At 33.5% G+C, this 20,047-nt stretch overlaps 1 protein-coding gene and 1 long non-coding RNA gene across 2 annotated transcripts in view; both read left to right on the forward strand.

Moving 5' to 3' along the window:
- LOC145247528 (oxidoreductase NAD-binding domain-containing protein 1-like) overlaps window positions 1-7,746 on the forward strand; it is a 67,571-nt gene extending 59,825 nt beyond the window's left edge. The window contains exons 6-7 of the mRNA XM_080109355.1: window positions 3,428-3,518; window positions 7,188-7,746. Coding sequence (XP_079965481.1) covers window positions 3,428-3,518; window positions 7,188-7,354 — 258 coding nt within the window. The 3' untranslated portion in view covers window positions 7,355-7,746. The remainder of the gene's footprint in view (window positions 1-3,427; window positions 3,519-7,187) is intronic.
- A 5,284-nt stretch (window positions 7,747-13,030) lies between these two features.
- LOC145247529 (uncharacterized) lies at window positions 13,031-19,446 on the forward strand. Its single transcript, XR_013863276.1, has 2 exons — window positions 13,031-13,109; window positions 18,261-19,446. It is a non-coding gene; the product is annotated as an uncharacterized LOC145247529 (long non-coding RNA).
- The last annotated feature ends 601 nt before the right edge of the window (window positions 19,447-20,047 follow it).

Here is a 20,047-nt window from a genome sequence, read left to right on the forward strand (position 1 = left end):
ACATGCACACATTCGGGACAAGATCAAAGTGTAGTATCTGTTCCGGCAGATACTGCACTTAAGATAATTTGTACCAGTCAATGGAGGGGAAACCCTCTATACTGGGACAATTATTATTTTTGGTAACCAGAGTGACCCCTTTTAGGGGAGCTGGTTTTTACCTCACATTAAAAACGGCCTTGTGCCTAATTTGCTCAGTGGGGGAGCAAATAAATACCATCTGTTCCGGCAGATACTGCACTTAAGATAATTTGTACCAGTCAATGGAGGGGAAACCCTCTATACTGGGACAATTATTATTTTTGGTAACCAGAGTGCCCCCTTTTTGCCTACTTTTAGGGGAGCTGGTTTTTACTTCACATTAAAAACGGCCTTGTGCCTAATTTGCTCAGTGGGGGAGCAAATAAATACCATCTGTTCCGGCAGATGCTGCACTTAAGATAATTTGTACCAGTCAATGGAGGGGAAACCCTCTATACTGGGACAATTATTATTTTTGGTAACCAGAGTGACCCCTTTTAGGGGAGCTGGTTTTTACCTCACATTAAAAACGGCCTTGTGCCTAATTTGCTCAGTGGGGGAGCAAATAAATACCATCTGTTCCGGCAGATACTGCAAGCTATGACTAGCTAGGACTAGCTATGACTAGCAAAGACCAGATGTGGGGGCAACCCCACATGCCTGACCTTTAACCAGCTCCCATTTCCCACCTCTCGGGAGCTGGTCCCCCCTTTCCCTTCCCCCTCCCTTCACTCCTCACATTAAAAATTGGCCTTGTGCCTAATTTGCTCGGTGGGGGAGCAAATAAATACCATCTGTTCCGGCAGATGCTGCACTTAGGATAATTTGTACCAGTCAATGGAGGGGAAACCCTCTATACTGGGACAATTATTATTTTTGGTAACCAGAGTGTCCCCTTTTTGCCTACTTTTAGGGGAGCTGGTTTTTACCTCACATTAAAAACGGCCTTGTGCCTAATTTGCTCAGTGGGGGAGCAAATAAATACCATCTGTTCCGGCAGATACTGCAAGCAAAGACCATATGTGGGGGAAACCCCACATATAAGACCTTGGTCAATGTAGGGGCAACCCTTCATACCAATTGTCACTATCCAGCTCTCCTATTCCCCGGGGAGTTGGTCCCCATTTCCCCATCTCTCCTCACTTTAAAAATCGGCCTTGTGCCTAATTTGCTCAGTGGGGGAGCAAATAAATACCATCTGTTCCGGCAGATACTGCAAGCAAAGACCATATGTGGGGGAAACCCCACATATAAGACCTTGGTCAATGTAGGGGCAACCCTTCATACCAATTGTCACTATCCAGCTCCCCTACTCCCCGGGCAGTTGGTCCCCATTTCCCCTTCACTCCTCACATTAAAAATCGGCCTTGTTCCTAATTTGCTCAGTGGGGGAGCAAATAAATACCTCAAAGTGTAGTATCTGTTCTTCAGATGCTGCACTTCAATTTCTTGTTCTCTGTCAGTGGTTATTTTTGTTCCTTTTCTCCACATTAAAAAAACGACCCTGATATCTAACTCTGTCCTGTGGGGAGGCATTGTAAATAGGAACATGCACACATACCATATATTAGGACCATGTAATCCCTATAGGCACCTACCTTGAAAATGCTGCTGTCAAACCTGATATAGTTATATGGAATAAGTCAGAGAGAGTGGCAACCTTGGTTAAAGTGAGTGTCCCTAATGATGGAGGTCTGAACAGAGCTGAAAGGCCACATATCAAGATCTTATGTATGATATATGAAAAGAAACTGGAATCTTAGGGAGATATCAATCATACCAATTATTATATGTGCCACAGGGCTTATGAAGAAGAACCTGAAGTCCTACCTAGTGCAAAAGAGATCCAGACAATTGCACTTAAGGGAACAGCGAGGATACTAAAAAGAGCTCTCGGTTGGTTTCAATAAAAAGCAGGGAAATGCTGACAGCTGGTTTGGCTGCTCCATACCCAGCATTACAATCTTCAAAGGATGAAAATTAAAAAAAAAAAGCCAACACATACACACACACCAAATACACACACATACACACACACACACCATTGTTTGTTTGTGTGTGTATATATGCATGTGTGTGTGTGTGTGTGTGTGTGTGTGTGTGTGTGTGTGTGTGTGTGGAAAAGTTGTACCAACAGAATAAAATACCAATCAACTAATATTTCATCTTTATTATTGAATGCAGATGATAAAGTACAACAGAGAATTTAGTTTTTCTTGTAAGGGAACCATTTGAATGAACTCATGGCTCAACGGATAAAAACACTAAGCAATAATCAGTTCTGTGTGACGTTCTAAGTCTTCTGTAGGTGGAAGGTTCAATCCTCAGTATATGCGATATGAAGAATACAATTTTGAACAACTGAAGACTACTTCCAGATCATGGCTGATGGGACGAGAACAAGCTACCCCCAAGAGTTCTATTCGAAATTCCGTACAGATTCCCGAGTTTGACCAGATAAACCTGAAAAGATTTGGAGTTTACATCAGCCGAAACGTTTCGAGAATAACATGCAAGGTGAAAACAATAGTCCAAATAATACAACTAATAAAAAAAATATCATTCCTCATCAATTGCGAAACATACGAGGTGCCTTCAATGATGCCCAAAGTTCTTCTTTCTGAGCTCCCTTGGGACAAACTTTGCACAAATCTTCCGCATGTTCAGTTCCTCACAAATAATTGTGTGTTCAGTTCCCACACTGACATCAAACTGTGCACTTATTGTCTCTATAGATACACGACGGTCCTTATCCATGAAATTCTTTTTGGAGCCAATCAACCCTGGTGTTCTGACTTTCTAACTCCTCCCACATCTTTCATCATCCCTCACAGACTCCCTACCTTCCTTGAATCCCTTATGCCACTCAAAAACTGATGTTCAATTCATTCAAGATGGTCCAAAAGCCGTCTGAAGCATTCTATACGTTTCTGTGTCATTTTTTCCCTCAACTTTAAAACAGAATTTTATTGCATATCGTTCTTCTAAAGTGTCCTCACATCCAGATCGCATTTTTGAAATTCACCAGTTGTAACAATCAGGCTTTAGTAGGGTGTATTCCAATTCCTGCTCGAGCTGTTCATTTGAACCTGAAATCACAAAAATTGGTCAGTCATCTCATAAGATGTATAGCAATAACGTACTGAATTTTCCAGAATCTATGACAATTTTAAATGTCTGTACAAAAAAAATAGTTTGGAAACTTATCGAATGCATCTCGTAAGATGCAGTACTTTAAAAGTAAAGAAGACGTTTTCCTTTTGTGAACTTTTAAGAAAACCGAAACTGTAATTCTGATTTCCAAATAAATTTTTTTGTGAATTTAAAAAAAAAAAAAAAAATTAAAATTAAAATGGCGATCCAAATTTTAGCAACCATTTTTACTCCACTTTTTATTCCTTTCTAGAATGATCTGGAAGACCTTCAAAATAAAAATGAAAACTTTAAGCTCCAGTTTTTCGTCACTCAGAAGCCACCAAACAACGAGAACATTATTTGTAAGTATTCAATGGATTTCTCTTTATCTTCCATACTAGCAGGGAGACCCGACATTGCTCGGGATTGAATGATGATCAACAAATGTTTCATATTATATTTTTATTGTCATCGAAATCGGTCAAATCGCCCATTTTTCAATCAAATCGATCTATTGCCTGCTCTAGTTAAGGACCTATCGCGGTGCTCCAGAAAGAAGCTTTACATATCTCTAAGCAGTAACTTCGTCCACAATACATTATAGTCTACATTGCACTGTAGAGAATCTACTGTTAATTTTATAAAATTATTTTGAATTAAAGTTTGAAATGCAAAAGTCAAGTTTCATGGTTCAATTGTGCTCTAAACAGAAACATTCATTTCGAACGCACCTCTGTTATATCAAAGAACCTACTATTATGCGGTGATAATGGTTTGAATTTAAGTTTAAAATGAAAAACTCAAGTATCATGGTTCAGTTGTTCTTTGAGCAGAAACATTCATTTTGATGTGCCCCTGTCATATCAAAGAACCTACCGTTGATTTTATATGCCAGACATCCCTGCTTGTGTGGTAATAAAACCTTTCAAATGCACTTGTGATGTTAGGCTGTGTAAGGTGTTAACTTTGGTCAAAATCCTTATTCATTCTTTCATCGGATTTTTTTCGATTATCGATTATCAACACTTATCGAAAACAGTCTGACACAAAACTTATCTAAGAACAGGACCAGACACATAAAGTACATTCGTGTGAAATTTCATAAAAATCGGCCCAGCCGCTTTGGAAATCTCTCTCTCTCTCTCTCTCTCTCTCTCTCTCTCTCTCTCTCTCTCTCTCTCTCTTATAATAGTGGAGATAAACAGAACTTGGATTGTTCTGGAGGTTGTGAATGGGCACCTGTGGGACTAAAGCAACATTGATGGATTTCAACGCAATGGCGTCATATCAGAAGCACATCTATAATATAAATCTCACCTGTCTGTTTCAATGTATGTATGTATGTATGTATGTATGTATGTATGTATGAATATCTGCCTAAAACTTTCGACAGAGGCGATGGATTTTCACGAGATTGGTATCGTATTGAAGCTCAACCCTTCGGACGATAAATATCGAAAAATTGGCTAAAAACATTAATTCCTTCACCCTCAATGGGGCACTTTTCTACAGGGAGGGATCGCTTTTTTCGCCGATATTTTCGAAAGTCATCCCCTCTTTTCGATTGACTAACCTTAATTTAAACATTCGTCACTTCCGGTTTGGCGATGGGCGCAACAGCAAAGACGTCACTTTTTTTTCCACATTCTTCTCCTCCTTCACAGTATAGGTTCGAGCCTGCCTGCCTGCCTGCCTGCCTGCCTGCTACCAATTTTTTTTTTTTTTTTGCTCAGCACACACCGCCAAACACTCGGGCAACGCCGGGTACCCAGGCTAGTTAAATATAAGATCGGAGGACAGTTCTTTACTGCGTTCAAACAATATGTTATTCTGTATGCATCTGATGCATGGATCATGAATTCCAATTCTGTAGCCTGCATGAAACGAACTGTCAGATCCATGATTCCATAAAAAAATGGTGAATGGAGGTGCAGAGAAAATTGTAATGAATGCAAAAATTGCCTGTAAGGTTCAACTGCTGAATCATAGAAAAGAACAGCTAAAAGTTCAGTTGATTTTCTGTTCTTATACAAATTAGACGATCTTGGGCTGTATACAAGCAATCCATTTCAGGAAGGCGAGCTGTGCACACGTGTTACGTTATAAGGCATGACGAGAACACAGTGTAGTCAGGAGGTGGTGCGAATTACGGCATCAGTGAAAAGGGGTGTTGTCAATTTCTCTCATTCTTCAAAGTCACAAGTACATTAACTTATCTCACGTGTGTTCTTGCAGAAATTATAAGAATCTTTTCAGAGAAAAAATAAGGATTCTGTGGAATTATGTTACCTTGTATTTTGTTCAACTATCTTTGGAATTTTTGTCAAGGGACATGTGTAAGATGCGAAATTGAAATTAAACCACAGTATCACACAACTCTCTCTGTGTGTGTGTGTGTGTGTGTGTGTGTGTGTGTGTGTGTGTTCTGGAATGGCATATATTCATTTGAATTAGCTGAGTGGTCTTGGTTACACTGAGTAATATCTTTCAACATCTCTTTCAGGCTGCTATACCAGTCCGTATTTATGGATTTACACCAACCAATTATATTCTTGTGAGGAGGAACTCGAATATATTCATTACCTCAGGAATCAAATTAGTGAATAGAAAGAATGCCAGAAAAATGTTTTTCTTTTTAAACTTCAAAAAAATTTCCATTGAAATCTTCAAAAAGTGAAAGAGTAAAAAGTGCAGTGAGACATGCACGTTTTTTTTTTACATTAATCATTTCTTTCTTTTCGCTTTTTCATAGTCGTAGCTGGTAATATGCAAAAAAAGTAGAAGATTATCCTCTTATTTCCAAAGGAACCGGGTTTTAATAGCAAATGCACATCATATAATATGGGATCCATACTAAAATCACTGCATTTCTTTGACCCATTCTGTAGAAGGGGCTGAGGGAAGGGGTAAGGGTAACCATGGTAGTAGTAATTCTTCTAATGCACTCACCTCCAAAAGATAGAAAGTTTGTTCTGTTTGCTGTCAATACACAGGCGCTAGGAGAGAAAGAAGAGGAAGAAAAAGAAGCGATAGGTGTGGTTGGTTTTAGGGAAAAGAGGGTGAGACTAACCGCGAGAATTCCCGAGATTTCAGAGGAATAAAACACCGAACTCAACCGGATAGGCGACTGTGCTTTTGCTCAAGCAGAGAAAACGGTGAGATGAGAGGAAAGCCCCTCTCTAAAGAAAGCTCCGGCTCAAAGTGAGAAAGAAAGTTAGGCTGAAGGACCCAGTAGTTTTCAATATGGTATAAGGGGTGATTAAACATCACTGGCACCCATTTCATGTGAAATATTGGCCCTGCAAACATTGGTAAAAAATGCAAGATTTATTGATTTATCATGAAAACTGGTCAAGTTGGTGTTTTAAAACGTCATGTCGAAAATGATTTGTAAGTCGAAAATGATTTGTAAGTCAAATGATTTGTAAGTCGAAAATGATTTGTAAGTCGAAAATGGCTTGTAAGTCGAAAATGTTCAAGTTCAAAATTTAAAATTTTCCCACACACAAATTTTGTCCAACTTTTAATATGATGCAGAGTCGACCCAACCTGACATAAAGTCATAAAAAAACTGTTGCAATTTTTTTGTCAGTTGGTGCATTGGTCCGTCCATAAATGCTACCAAAGGCAATATAAGTTACTGTTCTATATACATGGATAATTTTTTTGTTATGTAACTTATTTTAAAACGTTTATTTACTTTGAAACAAAAATCGTGTCAAGTCTGTTGAGTTAGAATTTAAAAAAAATTGAAACTTTCCCATGCTTAAATCTTGTCAAACTTTTAGTATGATGTAGAAAAGACCCAAACCTGACATAAAGTCACAAAAAAATGTTGCAATTTTTTTGAGGTTGTGGTACTTTGGCGTTGTATTGACTACTGTTCCTCATCGCTCAACTGACAATCCATCTCATTAACGTTTATCCCCGAGTGGCTTTTAGTCTAGATAAGTGGTGATTCACTAGCAAAAAGTGAACAATAAAACCTACATTCCAATGATTTGATTTATTGTTTTGAAATTTTTTTGCAGATCGCCGAATCAACAAGGATGATATTGAAGAAGCGCTTCGTAAGCTTGATCGCGACAATTGCTATATTTACATATGTGCACCTCCTGACATGATGGATGACATGGAAGACATTTTGGAAAACATTCAATTTGACGACAACAAAGTCAGGATTGGACGATGGTGGTAAAGCATCGAACAATAAAAAAAAGACACATTTTTATGTTTGAATATTTAAAGTTTTTCATAATGGTACAATGTTCGCCAATGGCACAATGGTGCCAATTTCATAATGCCACATGTATGTGATGTTAATTTCATAATGCTACATGTTTGTGGTGCGAATTTTATAGTTCTACATGTACACGTGTCGATCATTTCATAATGCCACATGTGTTGTGTTGTCAAATTCGTAATACCGCATGTATTTTGGTGTCGATTTCATAATGCCACAATGTTTGGTGATGTCAATTTCATAACATCACAATGTGTTGTAATGTCAATTTCATAATCCCACAATATGTTTTAATGTCAATTTCATAATGCCACATGTGTTATAATATAAATTTAATAATGCCACAATGTGTTGTAATGTCAATTTTATAATGCCACAATGTGTTGTAATGTCAATTTCATAATGCCACAATATGTTGTAATGTTAATTTCATAATGCCACAATGTGTCGCAATTTCAATTTCATAATACCACAATATATTGTAATGTCGATTTCATAATGCCATAATATGTTGTAATGTCAATTTCATAATGCCACAATATGTTGCAATTTCAATTTCATAATGCCACAATATGTTTTAATGTCAATTTAATAATGCCACAATATGTTGTAATGTTAATTTCATAATGCCACAATATGTTGTAATGTCAATTTTATAATGCCACACTATGATGTAATATCAATTTTATACTGCCACAATGTGTTATGTCAATTTCATAATGCCACAATGTGATGTAATGCCAATATCATGCGTATTATGTTGGAGTTCATATAATATCAAATGTGTTTTAGTTAGGATCATTTTAAAATGGCACATAATTTTTTAGTAATTGTATAATGCTATGTGGGTTTTCACTTGTCAATAGGGTCATATAATTTCACATGAATTTTATTGTAATGTTCATATAATGTTAAATATGGTTTTAGTATTGGTGTAAATACATGTTATGCATGTTTTTGCTGTAAAGTTATTTCATAATGTCAATGTATTTTTTAATGTAGTGTCATTTAATAATGTTGCATGTTAGTTTGTTGTGCAATTATTTCAAAAGACAACATGCGTTTTTGTTGTGGTGTCATTTCATAATACAGCATGTGTTTGTATCATCGTGTCATTTCTTACTCCCCATATATATATATATATATATATTAAAGGAGATTAGAACAATAGTCTAAAGAGCAGAATGTATTTTAATGCTTTTCGAAACGATCGTACAAATAATTGATTTTGTTGTTGTTCCTTCTTATGAAACGGATTTTTAATTTAATTATAATTTGATTTTTAAATTATCAATCACATTACTAAATATATATATATATATATATATATATATTGCTCAACATACACCTCCAAACACCCGGGCAACGCTGGGCTGAAATGTTAATATATATATATATATATATATGCGTGTATATATCTATCTTCTATCTATCTATCTATCTATACTCCTATAAATTCGTTTTTCTTTTGTGTGTATCGATATTCATACAAAAACGCTCTTTTCTATTTATTTAAAAAGAAAATACAATTTTCTTATATATGGGTTGTGGAATTGCATTCACTAGCAAACGATCTAGCTAATTTGCATATTCTTTTAAACATTCATTTTAATTAATTCTCCATTAGTTGCTTCAGTTTTCTAATGAGATAATCATCTTTAGTTAACTATTACGTGTAATTATATCCATGCAGATATTCTACATGATTTATACTTGCATAATATTTTCGTAAAAGGTTTATAGTAAACACAAAATTGTTTCTATATATATCTATGTATACGTATATATTTTTGGTTAAAAAATTTTGCCTACCAAAGAGTTTTTGGTCTACAGACATGAAACTTCATATATAAGGTATTTGAATCCATGCAAAACTTTATATTTGGGTTTAAGTCCGGAAAAATCGGTGCAAAAGTGTGAAAATTAAAAAAAAGTGAAGTTTGCCAGGTGAAGGTCAAACGCCGGCATTACGAATGCATCACGTAGTTGCTATTGGTTCATGTTTTAATTTTTAGCCTAGCAGTAAACATGTTTTCATAGCCCAGTCATAGACGGCAGACACAAAATAAATCGTGAGCTGAACGTTTTGGTTTCGATTCTCAGTGGTGGCGCATGAGTCTTTTTTCATATATACTTTTTAAATCATTATTATATATTGCATCCAATCTATCTATCTGTCTATCTATATATATATATATATAAGTGAAAATGTCTGTCTGTCTTTTCTCTATGGTAGTTAAGGAAGACTAGTATACAGAAAGGCATTACTTTACATATTCACACTTTTTAATATATACATATGTACATAACCTTATGAACAGTACATAGGGCCCGAGTAAAGCCGGGCGCAACTGCTAGTATATAAATATATGTATATATATATATATATATATATATATATATATATATATATATATATATATATATATATATATATTTATATATATGTATATATATGCATATATATATGTATATATGTATATATATATGTATATATATATTTATGTATATATATATGTATATATATGTTTATGTATAGATATATGTATATATATGTTTATGTATGTATAGATATGTATATATATGTGTATATGTATATATATGTATATATGTATATATATGTATATAAATGTATATATATATGTATATATATGTATATATTTATATATATATGTACATATAAATATGTATATATAAATATTGAGTAACACGATTTATAATTTTGAATTAAAAATCAGTTTCAAAAGGAAAACAAAATCAATCGATTGTACGATCCTTTCAGAAACGATGTTCATTTTATTTTAAATTAAATTGACAATAAATATCGACAATAATTTGACAAAAGTTTTGTCCTTTAATAACAAAGTCTTCTCCTCAGCCAAAATAGGGGGAAGCAGTTAAAGACACCAAAATAAAACTAGCATTTTAGTCGTGCGTAAAGCAGATATTCCTTTTTTTTTATCTCCATCATAAAATCTGTTTCAATTTGAGTCAGTTTATCTTTTGGCATGCTGTTATATTTTGTCTTTTAGTTAGACTCCAGGTCTTATCCCCTCAAAAAAATTCTCTCTCTCTCTCTCTCTCTCTCTCTCTCTCTCTCTATATATATATATATATATATATATATATATATATATATATATATATATATATATATATATATATATATATATCCTGTTCATACGAGATTATGTTAACGATTTTTCCCGGAAATGTTTGCCTTCTCCCACATACAGCGTCTGGCTAAGTGACTAATAACCTACATGAGCCAAGTTTGAATCGAGTTCATTCCACAGAAACACTTCCACTTATGGATGTTGGCAATCTTCATGTATCCCTTCTTATAAGCACCCATGTCTTTCTAAGAAGAATTCTAACTAGAAAGATATCGGGGAAAATGAATGCCAACAATAAATATATCATTCATCTGATTAATACGAAACGATTGCATTACGCTCAGCAAAAACAACAACAACAATCATCATCATCATCATCATCACCATCATCATCAGTTTAATGTCTTTTTTACATGTATTGGATAGTGTTTAAAAAATCATTTCCAAAACAAACCTATTTCTGGCAAATCCTTACTCGCCCCTCTTTTTCCGAGAAATGTCGCCATCCTCTTACATACAGCGCCTGGTATTCCTGAATGCTACAAAACAAAGAATCTACTGTCAGAAGTGGATCAAAGATGTTTTGTTTAGTTATTCTTTTTGCAGACTGTTATCCTCATCTTCATAGGCGTTGTTGTTTCACCACCTTTCGGCCAACTCATCCTCAGGCCTTCTTCAGGTTATAGGAATACTGAGTCTTGTAACTTACCCCCAGTAATTACTGCCTTCCATAGTTGTTGTACTACAACGTTTTCGCCAACTAATTCTCTGGCCTGTTTGAGTAAGATTGAAACTGCTATCTTCAGACAATGGTCACCTGGGACCGTAGAGACCGAACGCCTCTATCCACTGTGCCAGGGGCCCCAAAGGGCGATCAAGGTTGGATTTTATGGTCTTATAAATCCAATTTTGTATTATTAGTTGATCTTTTATTGTCGAGTTCGTATGTTATTATTTTATTTATTTATTTTTTTTTTGGGGGGGGGTCCTTCATAATTTTTGTATTCATTCTTCTTGCGGATTCTTATCCTCATCTTCATAGTTGTTGCTGAAGCCTTATCTCAAAGGATTCCAGAAATAAAAAAAATAAAAAATAATAAAGAGCTTTTATTTGCCCTTTTTCTTTCTTTTTCTTTTTTTTTTTTTGTAATGGAAAATTTTCCTTCTTAACCTTATTATTTTTTTTATACTATTGAAACTTTCATGGTATATTTTTCTGAGATATTTTTTTATCGTTTTCTTGTCTATAAATATATCTTAACGAAAAGATTATCAAACGTGTATTCTTTTTTACTTAAATAAAAAATACATTAAAATATTTTCTGTTTCTTTTTCTTTCTCTTCACGTTTGTTAAAAGAACAGCGCGCTTTCGGTAGCTGATAATGCACGAGTAAATATATATTTCGGCCTCAGCATTTGCTTGTCTTGCCAGACTAAATATTTGTTATATTGCAAAAGAGCGTATCTGTAGATGATTATATATAAGTACATATAGAAAAGATCTATATACACATATATATATGTGCGTGTGTTTATATATACATACATACATATATATATATATATATATATATATATATATATACATGCGAGCAAACAGTTAATAAAACATGTTAAAAAACACTTTGAAATGAGTTAAAAACATATTTAATCTGAAAAGGAAACACTAGATAAGTGGATAGTCCTTAATCTGCGGAGTTTCGAAGAAATACTTTCCTTCTCATCAGAGGGTAGGAATTAGCAAAATGCGGGATCGGATTTTGCATGCAAAAGTATTTGATGAAACAACAAGTCAAAGATCTTACTTGATAACAAAAAAAGTAAAGCAGAGGGAATATGGTGAAGAAAAAGGTGATTACACATGAATGGATAGTCTGGTGGAAGATAAATAATCCAGTGACGGTAAAATCCAAATATATAACTTCAAGAAAGTTAAAAGAATTTCCATTTGCACAAGTAAAATCCAAGGAAATCCCGCAATTGAAAGAAGATGGTCTATAATAATCCAAAGGCAGAAATCCATGAAATAATTCACAAAAATGTGTACAAGGAAAAAAGGAAAAAATTCCAATAATATTAATAAAAGAAAAATAAGATATGCTTTTCACTCTACTTCCGAGACATAAATATAAATAAGAAAGATCACGGAAGAAAAAGAGATAATTTTATATATATATATATATATATATATATATATATATATATATATATATATATATATATATATATATATATATTATCAAAATATTTATTTTTCATGTAAAACAGTTCCTCTAGCATGTTTAAACAATGCCAAAACAAACATTATTATTATTATCTCATTATTGACATAATAATAACCGTTTGTTTCTGCATAACAAAACGATCTTCAGTGTATTGATTACCAATAAAATAACACGACCACTCATGAAACAAAGACGAGAATAAGCGACTATAAGAAAAGTCCCTGTATAAACACCCTGCGCACGTATGTAAAAAAATTTGCTTTTATTGGGTTTCTTGATTACTCACAGATGAGAACACAACATGAGTGATGAAAATCTATCTACAGATCCGCAAAACATTCGTATTGGTGCCGTCGGTTGGAACTTTGGTAAGTTGCTGATTGCCATTTCTTCTGTGCTTTAAAGTCCTGAAAAAGTGTTCTTTACATCCAAGGACCATCTCTCTTCGTTATGCTGCGTCCAACAAACTGTTAGCGCTGGAGCTAGAAAAAAAGTCACACACAAAAAATAACAAAAATATTTCTTTAATATATATATATATATATATATATATATATATATATATATATATATATATATATATATTTATATATATTTATTTATATATATTTATATATATATATATATATAAACGTGTTCACAACGGATTGAAAAACTAGTTGGGAATAGTTGTAAGCGTCTCTGAGGAGTGACTGGATGGAAGATTTACAGTTCTATGGACGAGAGGTAATTGTCCATCCTTTCACGAAACAGCTGTAAGAGCTTAACGCCAAAATAAGTGAATTTCTATTCATGTAGGTTGTGATTTTATTCAATTTACGTATATATATATATATATATATATATATATATATATAAAAGTGAACGTTTCTATGTGTGTGTGTGCGTGTGTCTGTGTGTGTGTGTGTGTGTGTGTGTGTGTGTCTGTGTGTGTGTGTGTGTGTGTGTGTGTGTCTGTGTACATTTCCCTACGCTATAACTCTGTCAATTTTTTGTCTTCAGACTCGAAATTTGATATACAGGTTACTGAGATTTGGGAAAATCGATGTGATCGGTTTTCGGCCAGAAATTTGTCTATTAAGAGGTCAACGTTCATCTATTTGACCGTTGAGAACTCTACCAAACTCATCCGACAATTTTGGGTCTAAACACTTGAAATTTTAAATATAGGTTCCTTGCACATGGTTCTAACTTAATAATTTGATTTGAGCTCAAAACAATAAATGTTAAGGGGTCATAATAAGAGTCAAAGTTTAAAAAAATTTGACCGTTTTTTGGGGTTTTTTTTTTCTAACTCAGCATACACCTCCAAACACCCGGGCAATGCCGAGCATCCATGCTAGCATATATATATAAAAGTGAACGTGTGTGTGTGTGTGTGTGTGTGTGTGTGTGTGTGTGTACATTTCCCTACGTAATATCTCTGTCAATTTTTAGTATACAGACTCGAAATTTGATATACAGGGTACTGAGATTTGAGAAAATCGATGTGATCCGTTTTTGGCCAGAAATTTGGCGATTAAGGGGTCAAAGTTCAACGACTTGACCTTTGAGAACTCTGCCAAACTCCTCCGACAATTTTGGGTCTACGCACTTGAAATTTTAGATATAGGGTCCTTGGACATGGATGTAACTTAATAACTTGATTTGAGCCCAAAACAATACATTTTGAGGGGCCATAATAGGGGTCAAAGTCTTTAAAAAATTGACCTCTGCGGTCTCTTCCAAATTACTCAGACAATTTCTGGCCTAAATATTTGAAATTTTACATAAAGGGTATTCAGAGATAGGGCAAGCTTTTTCATCAGTTTGGGTCGAAAATTTTTAGTTACAAATATATAAATGTATGTATGTATGTATGTATGTGTGCATGTCTGCCTTAAACTTTCAATAGAGGCAACGGATTTTACCAAGATCAGTATCGTTTTAAAGTTCGACCTTTCATACGACAAATATCGAAAAATTGGCTGAAAACATTAACATCTTCCTCTTCAACTAGGCACTTTTCTACGGGGGGGGGGGAGTCCCCCCCCCCCGATAATTTTAAAAGTTATCCTCTCCTTTAGATTGTCTAGCCTTAATTTTTAAAAATGTCGCTTCCGTTTTGGTGGTAGTCGTAACAGCATAAACGTTAGGTTTTACCCCGTTCTTTTCCTCCTTTGCGGTACGGGTTCGAGCCTGCCTTCCTACTATCACTGCTCAACATACACATCCAGCCGGGTAACGCCGGGCGGAAATGCTAGTATATATATATATACTAATTTATAAAATATATATGGAGATTAAGCTACACTGAATATTCCGCGTTTCATCCACTCTAAGACACTTCAGGCTTATGCGCCTAAGCCTGAAGAGTCCTAGAGTGGATGAAACGCTGAATATTCAGTGTAGCTTAATCGCCATATATATTTTATAAATTACTAACTAGCTCTACTTACGTATTGATCACTTTTGAAGTAAATACTTAAAGTTTACGCATAAATCTATACTTTCGTATATTAATTTTATGTGAGTAAATTAAGTAGTTATATATATATATATATATATATATATATATATATATATATATATATGTGAATAAAAAGGAAAAACCTAAAAGAGTAAAAACAAAATTAAATCAACGTTTCGTCCCCATTTCAAGGGACATCATCAGGATTTCTAGGCGAGGATGTACAGGAAGACGGTCATATCACATGCGAAAGAGGAGAAGTTTAGTTCTCTTTCTGTTCTGGAGAGAAAAAATTTCATGATGAAAAGAGAATTTATATCAAGTGTGTGGAGGGGGGTCGGGTTATATACATATATGCATTTTTTTTTATATTATTTTTTTATCATCATCATCAACCAGGATCTAAGTTAATGTTTTGTTCATTTATTATTATATTACCTATGATTGGGGCTACATTATAAAATCCTTTTCTTTGTTTGATGGTGTTAATGTTTGAAATTAAAGCAGATTCAATAAGTCTCCGTTTTGCTCTATCTGGGATGGATTTTAAGATTTTTGCACGTCCAAAGCCGAAAGAGTGGCCATGTTCGACACAGTGGGAAAAGAGTGCATTTAAGGGATTGGCATTTCTTATGTCCCTTTTATGTTCGCTTAGTCTGATTTCCAAATTTCGCTGTGTCTCACCTATGTATGATATTTTGCAGTCATTACATGGGATGGAGTAAATACCGGCTTTGGATGTGGAGATTTCAGCGGAATGCTTGCTAGTTTTTAAAGTTCGCTTTATAGTTAAGGAAGTGGTTTGTACTGTTTGTATGCCTAGATTATTAAGAGTATTGCAAATTGTGTCGTTGTTAGTGTGGGTCGGTATAAGAAGATGTCTATTTAGTAGTGGTGTATCTGGTGTGTTCTGTTTTTGTTTGTCTATGTTCGAGTATATTTTGATGGCTTTTTTTCTTTGTTTTAGAGATAAGGTGAGTTGGGTATTGTAAAAGTTTTAGTGATTCGGTGATATGTGTGATTTCATTTTCGAGATATTGAGGGCTGCAGATTCTAAGGGCACGTAAGAAAAAACCGATGATCATGCCTGTTTTTATTTTATCACTATGGTGCGAATAATAGTGTATATAATCATTTTTGTGTGTACTTTTTCGATGTACTTTAAACATAAGATCGTTTTCAGATCTTATGATAAGTACATCAAGAAAGGGTAGGGAGTTGTTATGTTCGGATTCATATGTGAATTTTATGGAGGGTTCGACTGAGTTGAGTTTATTTTTTAATTCTTCTATGTGTGTATTTGCGGGGAGAAAAATGAGGATATCGTCAATGTATCGAAAATAAGTTGTGTTTGCAGGTATTCTAAATTTAAAAGAGCTAGTTTCTAAGAATTCTAAGAATAAGCAAGCGAGTACCCCACTGAGGGGGTTTCCCATGGGGAGTCCGAATTTTGTTTATAAAAATAGTTATTAAATTGGAAGTGGGTAATGTTTGTGATAAGTTTAATTATTTCTATTAATGTTTTCGGGGAGAAAGGTAGAACAATTTTAATTTTGTTTAGATGTTTTAGAAGTAACGTAAGACATTTTTTAATTGGGACATTGGTGTATAGAGAGACTATGTCCAAACTATGCATTGTTTTATTTTGTATATTGATGTTTTTTATTCTATTTAGTAGGTCTCCAGAATTTTTAATATGAGCAGTACTAATGGTGCCCATTAGTGGGGTTAAAATTTGGGAGATGGCTCGTGCTACCTTCTGTGTGACACTTCCGATGTTCGAAATTATGGGTCGCATGGGGATATTTTGTTTATGAGTTTTGGGGAGGCCATATAATGTGGGGATAATGGGGTGATATTCGATATAAGATGCCCATATTTTATCATTTTTTATAAGTTTTTTTAAGGATTTGTTGAAGGTTTCAATATCTTTTTGTATGGAATTTAAGTTTGTGGGAGCATATGTATCTGTGTCGGATAGTAGTGTGTACATTTTTTCTACGTATGTAAAAAAAAAAAAAAAAAAAAAAAATGCATATATGTATATAACCCGACCCCCCTCCACACACTTGATATAAATTCTCTTTTCATCATGAAATTTTTTTCTCTCCAGAACAGAAAGAGAACTAAACTTCTCTTTCGCATGTGATATGACCGTCTTCCTGTACATCCTCGCCTAGAAATCCTGATGATGTCCCCTTGAAATGGGGACGAAACGTTGATTTAATTTTGTTTTTACTCTTTTAGGTTTTTCCTTTTTATTCACATAACGTCTAAAGCATCATTTATATCTTGCTTTATTTTATTCATATATATATATATATATATATATATATATATATATATATATAACAACAGGTAGATAATAAAACATGATAAAAAACACTTTGAAAGTATTTCTTCGAAACTCCGCGGATTAAGGACTATCCATTTATTTAATGTTTTCTTTTTAAAATTAAATATGTTTTTATCTCTTTTGCAAAGTGTTTTTAACATGTTTTATTAACTACCTGTTCTTATTATAAGCTCTATCTCCTATTTGGTTTTATTGAGCTTTTATATCTGGTTGAGATTACTTTATAAATATTAATTCTTTAATATTTATAATTTACTTTAGTTTTGCCATCTTGGATCATTTTGGTAAACTTAACTGTAATTCTTATCTTATCTTATCTTATCTTATCTTATCTTATATATATATATATATATATATATATATATATATATATATATATATATATATATATATATATATATATATTTGTTTATTGTTATATAAACACGCTCACATCCCGCTGCTACAAATAGCCACTTGTTTCAATCAAACAACAGATATCATCAGGCAGCGACTTGACTATTCAAAAATATAATGTGTCCATAAAGTTCGTGTGCACTTTAAAAAATTTATAACTTTATTTATATTTGCGATAGAAATAATCTATAAAAAATGTTATAAAGTTTCATGTATCTAGTTTTAAGTATAGTTATTGAATAATTTTTCACCACAAAATTCGTAACAATTTTTAGATAAGTAAAAAATAAGTAAAAAATATTTTCTTTTGTTTTTCAGAATCAATTTGATCCCATGGCTTCAATTGAGGAAAAAGTAAACTGTGTCCTTTGGTTGGCTGAATTGAAATCTACTATTGCTGTACAAAGAAAGTTTAGAATTGAATATAATAAAAAAAAACGCCTCATAGGAACACCATTGTTAAATGGATGAAAAAATGTAAAGAGACAGGCTCTGTCCATGATAAACCACGGTCTGGAAGGACATGTGTCAGTGACGAAAGTATTGCTTCCATAGAAGAATCCTTTACTGCAAGTCCAAGAAAGTCTGTAAGACGGGCATCATTGGAGCTCGGGTTGCCAAAGTCTACTGTGCATAAGATTCTGCGGGTAAAACTTCATATGAAAGCCGACAAAATTCAATTACATCAACAGTTGTTAGAAGAGGATTATTATGCACGGCTAACTTTCTGTCACCAGTTTAATGAAAAACTTTGCAATGATGATGCATTTGTGAGTAATTTACTGTTTTCTGATGAAGCAACATTTCACATTAGTGGCAAGGTCAACAGGCATAATTGCCGAATTTGGAGAACTGAAAACCCAAATGAAACTGTTGAACATGAAAAGTTAATGTGTGGTGTGCTTTGGGAATAAATCGAATCATAGGGTCATATTTTTTGAAGATCGTGTTATTAACAGTGACAGCTACTTAGATATGTTGCAGAATTACTTTATTCCGCAACTTGAACAATTAAACTTGAAAGATAATACAGTGTTTCAACAAGATAGAGCTCCTTGTCACTTTGCTCGGCGTGTTAGACAATTTCTAAATCAGGAATTTCCTAACAGATGGATCGGAAGGGGTGGACCATCTCATTGGCCTCCACGTTCGCCAGATTTGACTCCATTAGATTTTTTATGGGGACATGTGAAAACAATTGTGTATGCAACCAAACCTAGTTCATTGGGAGATTTGACAGCTAGAATAACTAATGTGATTTCAGGCATTACTATAAATCATTTGGCAAATATTTTTCGTGAACTGCAAAATCGTATAACCCTTTGTATTGCTAATGATGGAGGGCATGTTGAAAGTTAAATAAAATTTCAATAAAAGATTAAAAAATATAAATTTACTTCTTTCAAATCCATTTTACAGATTATTTCTATTGCAAATGCAAATAAAGTTATAAATTTTTAAAACTGCAAACGGACTTTATGGACACCCTATATATATATATATATATATATATATATATATATATATATATATATATATATATATATATATATATATATATATATATATATATATATATATATACCTGATTCACATACACCTTTCTACGATAAAGCTAGAACCCAGAATTAGATAGAATCGAGCAATTGCATCGACAACGAACAACGCTTGACCCATCGAAACCCACTTTGGGCCTGGCGTTGTTCGTTGTCGATGCAATTGCTCGATTCTATCTAATTCTAGGTTCTAGCTTTATCGTAAAAAGGTGTATGTGGACGGGTATATATATATATATATATATATATATATATATATATATATATATATATATATATATATATATATATATATATATATATAAATATTTATATATATGTATTAATTTCATTCATCCAGAGGAAGTCTCGAAATAAAGACGAAACGTTGCTGAACACATAACTCGGTTTGTTCCTTTTTATTTATTTCTCTCTCTCTCTCTCTCTCTCTCTCTCTCTCTCTCTCTCTCTCTCTTTCTCTCTCTCTCTCTCTCTCTCTCTCTCTCTCTATATATATATATATATATATATATATATATATATAGTTTTGAAAATATACATGGCAATTAA

The sequence above is a fragment of the Euprymna scolopes genome, chromosome 25, assembly GCF_053919585.1.
Source record: "Euprymna scolopes isolate OS-2025 chromosome 25, ASM5391958v1, whole genome shotgun sequence".
NCBI classification, from domain to species: Eukaryota; Metazoa; Mollusca; class Cephalopoda; order Sepiida; family Sepiolidae; genus Euprymna; species Euprymna scolopes.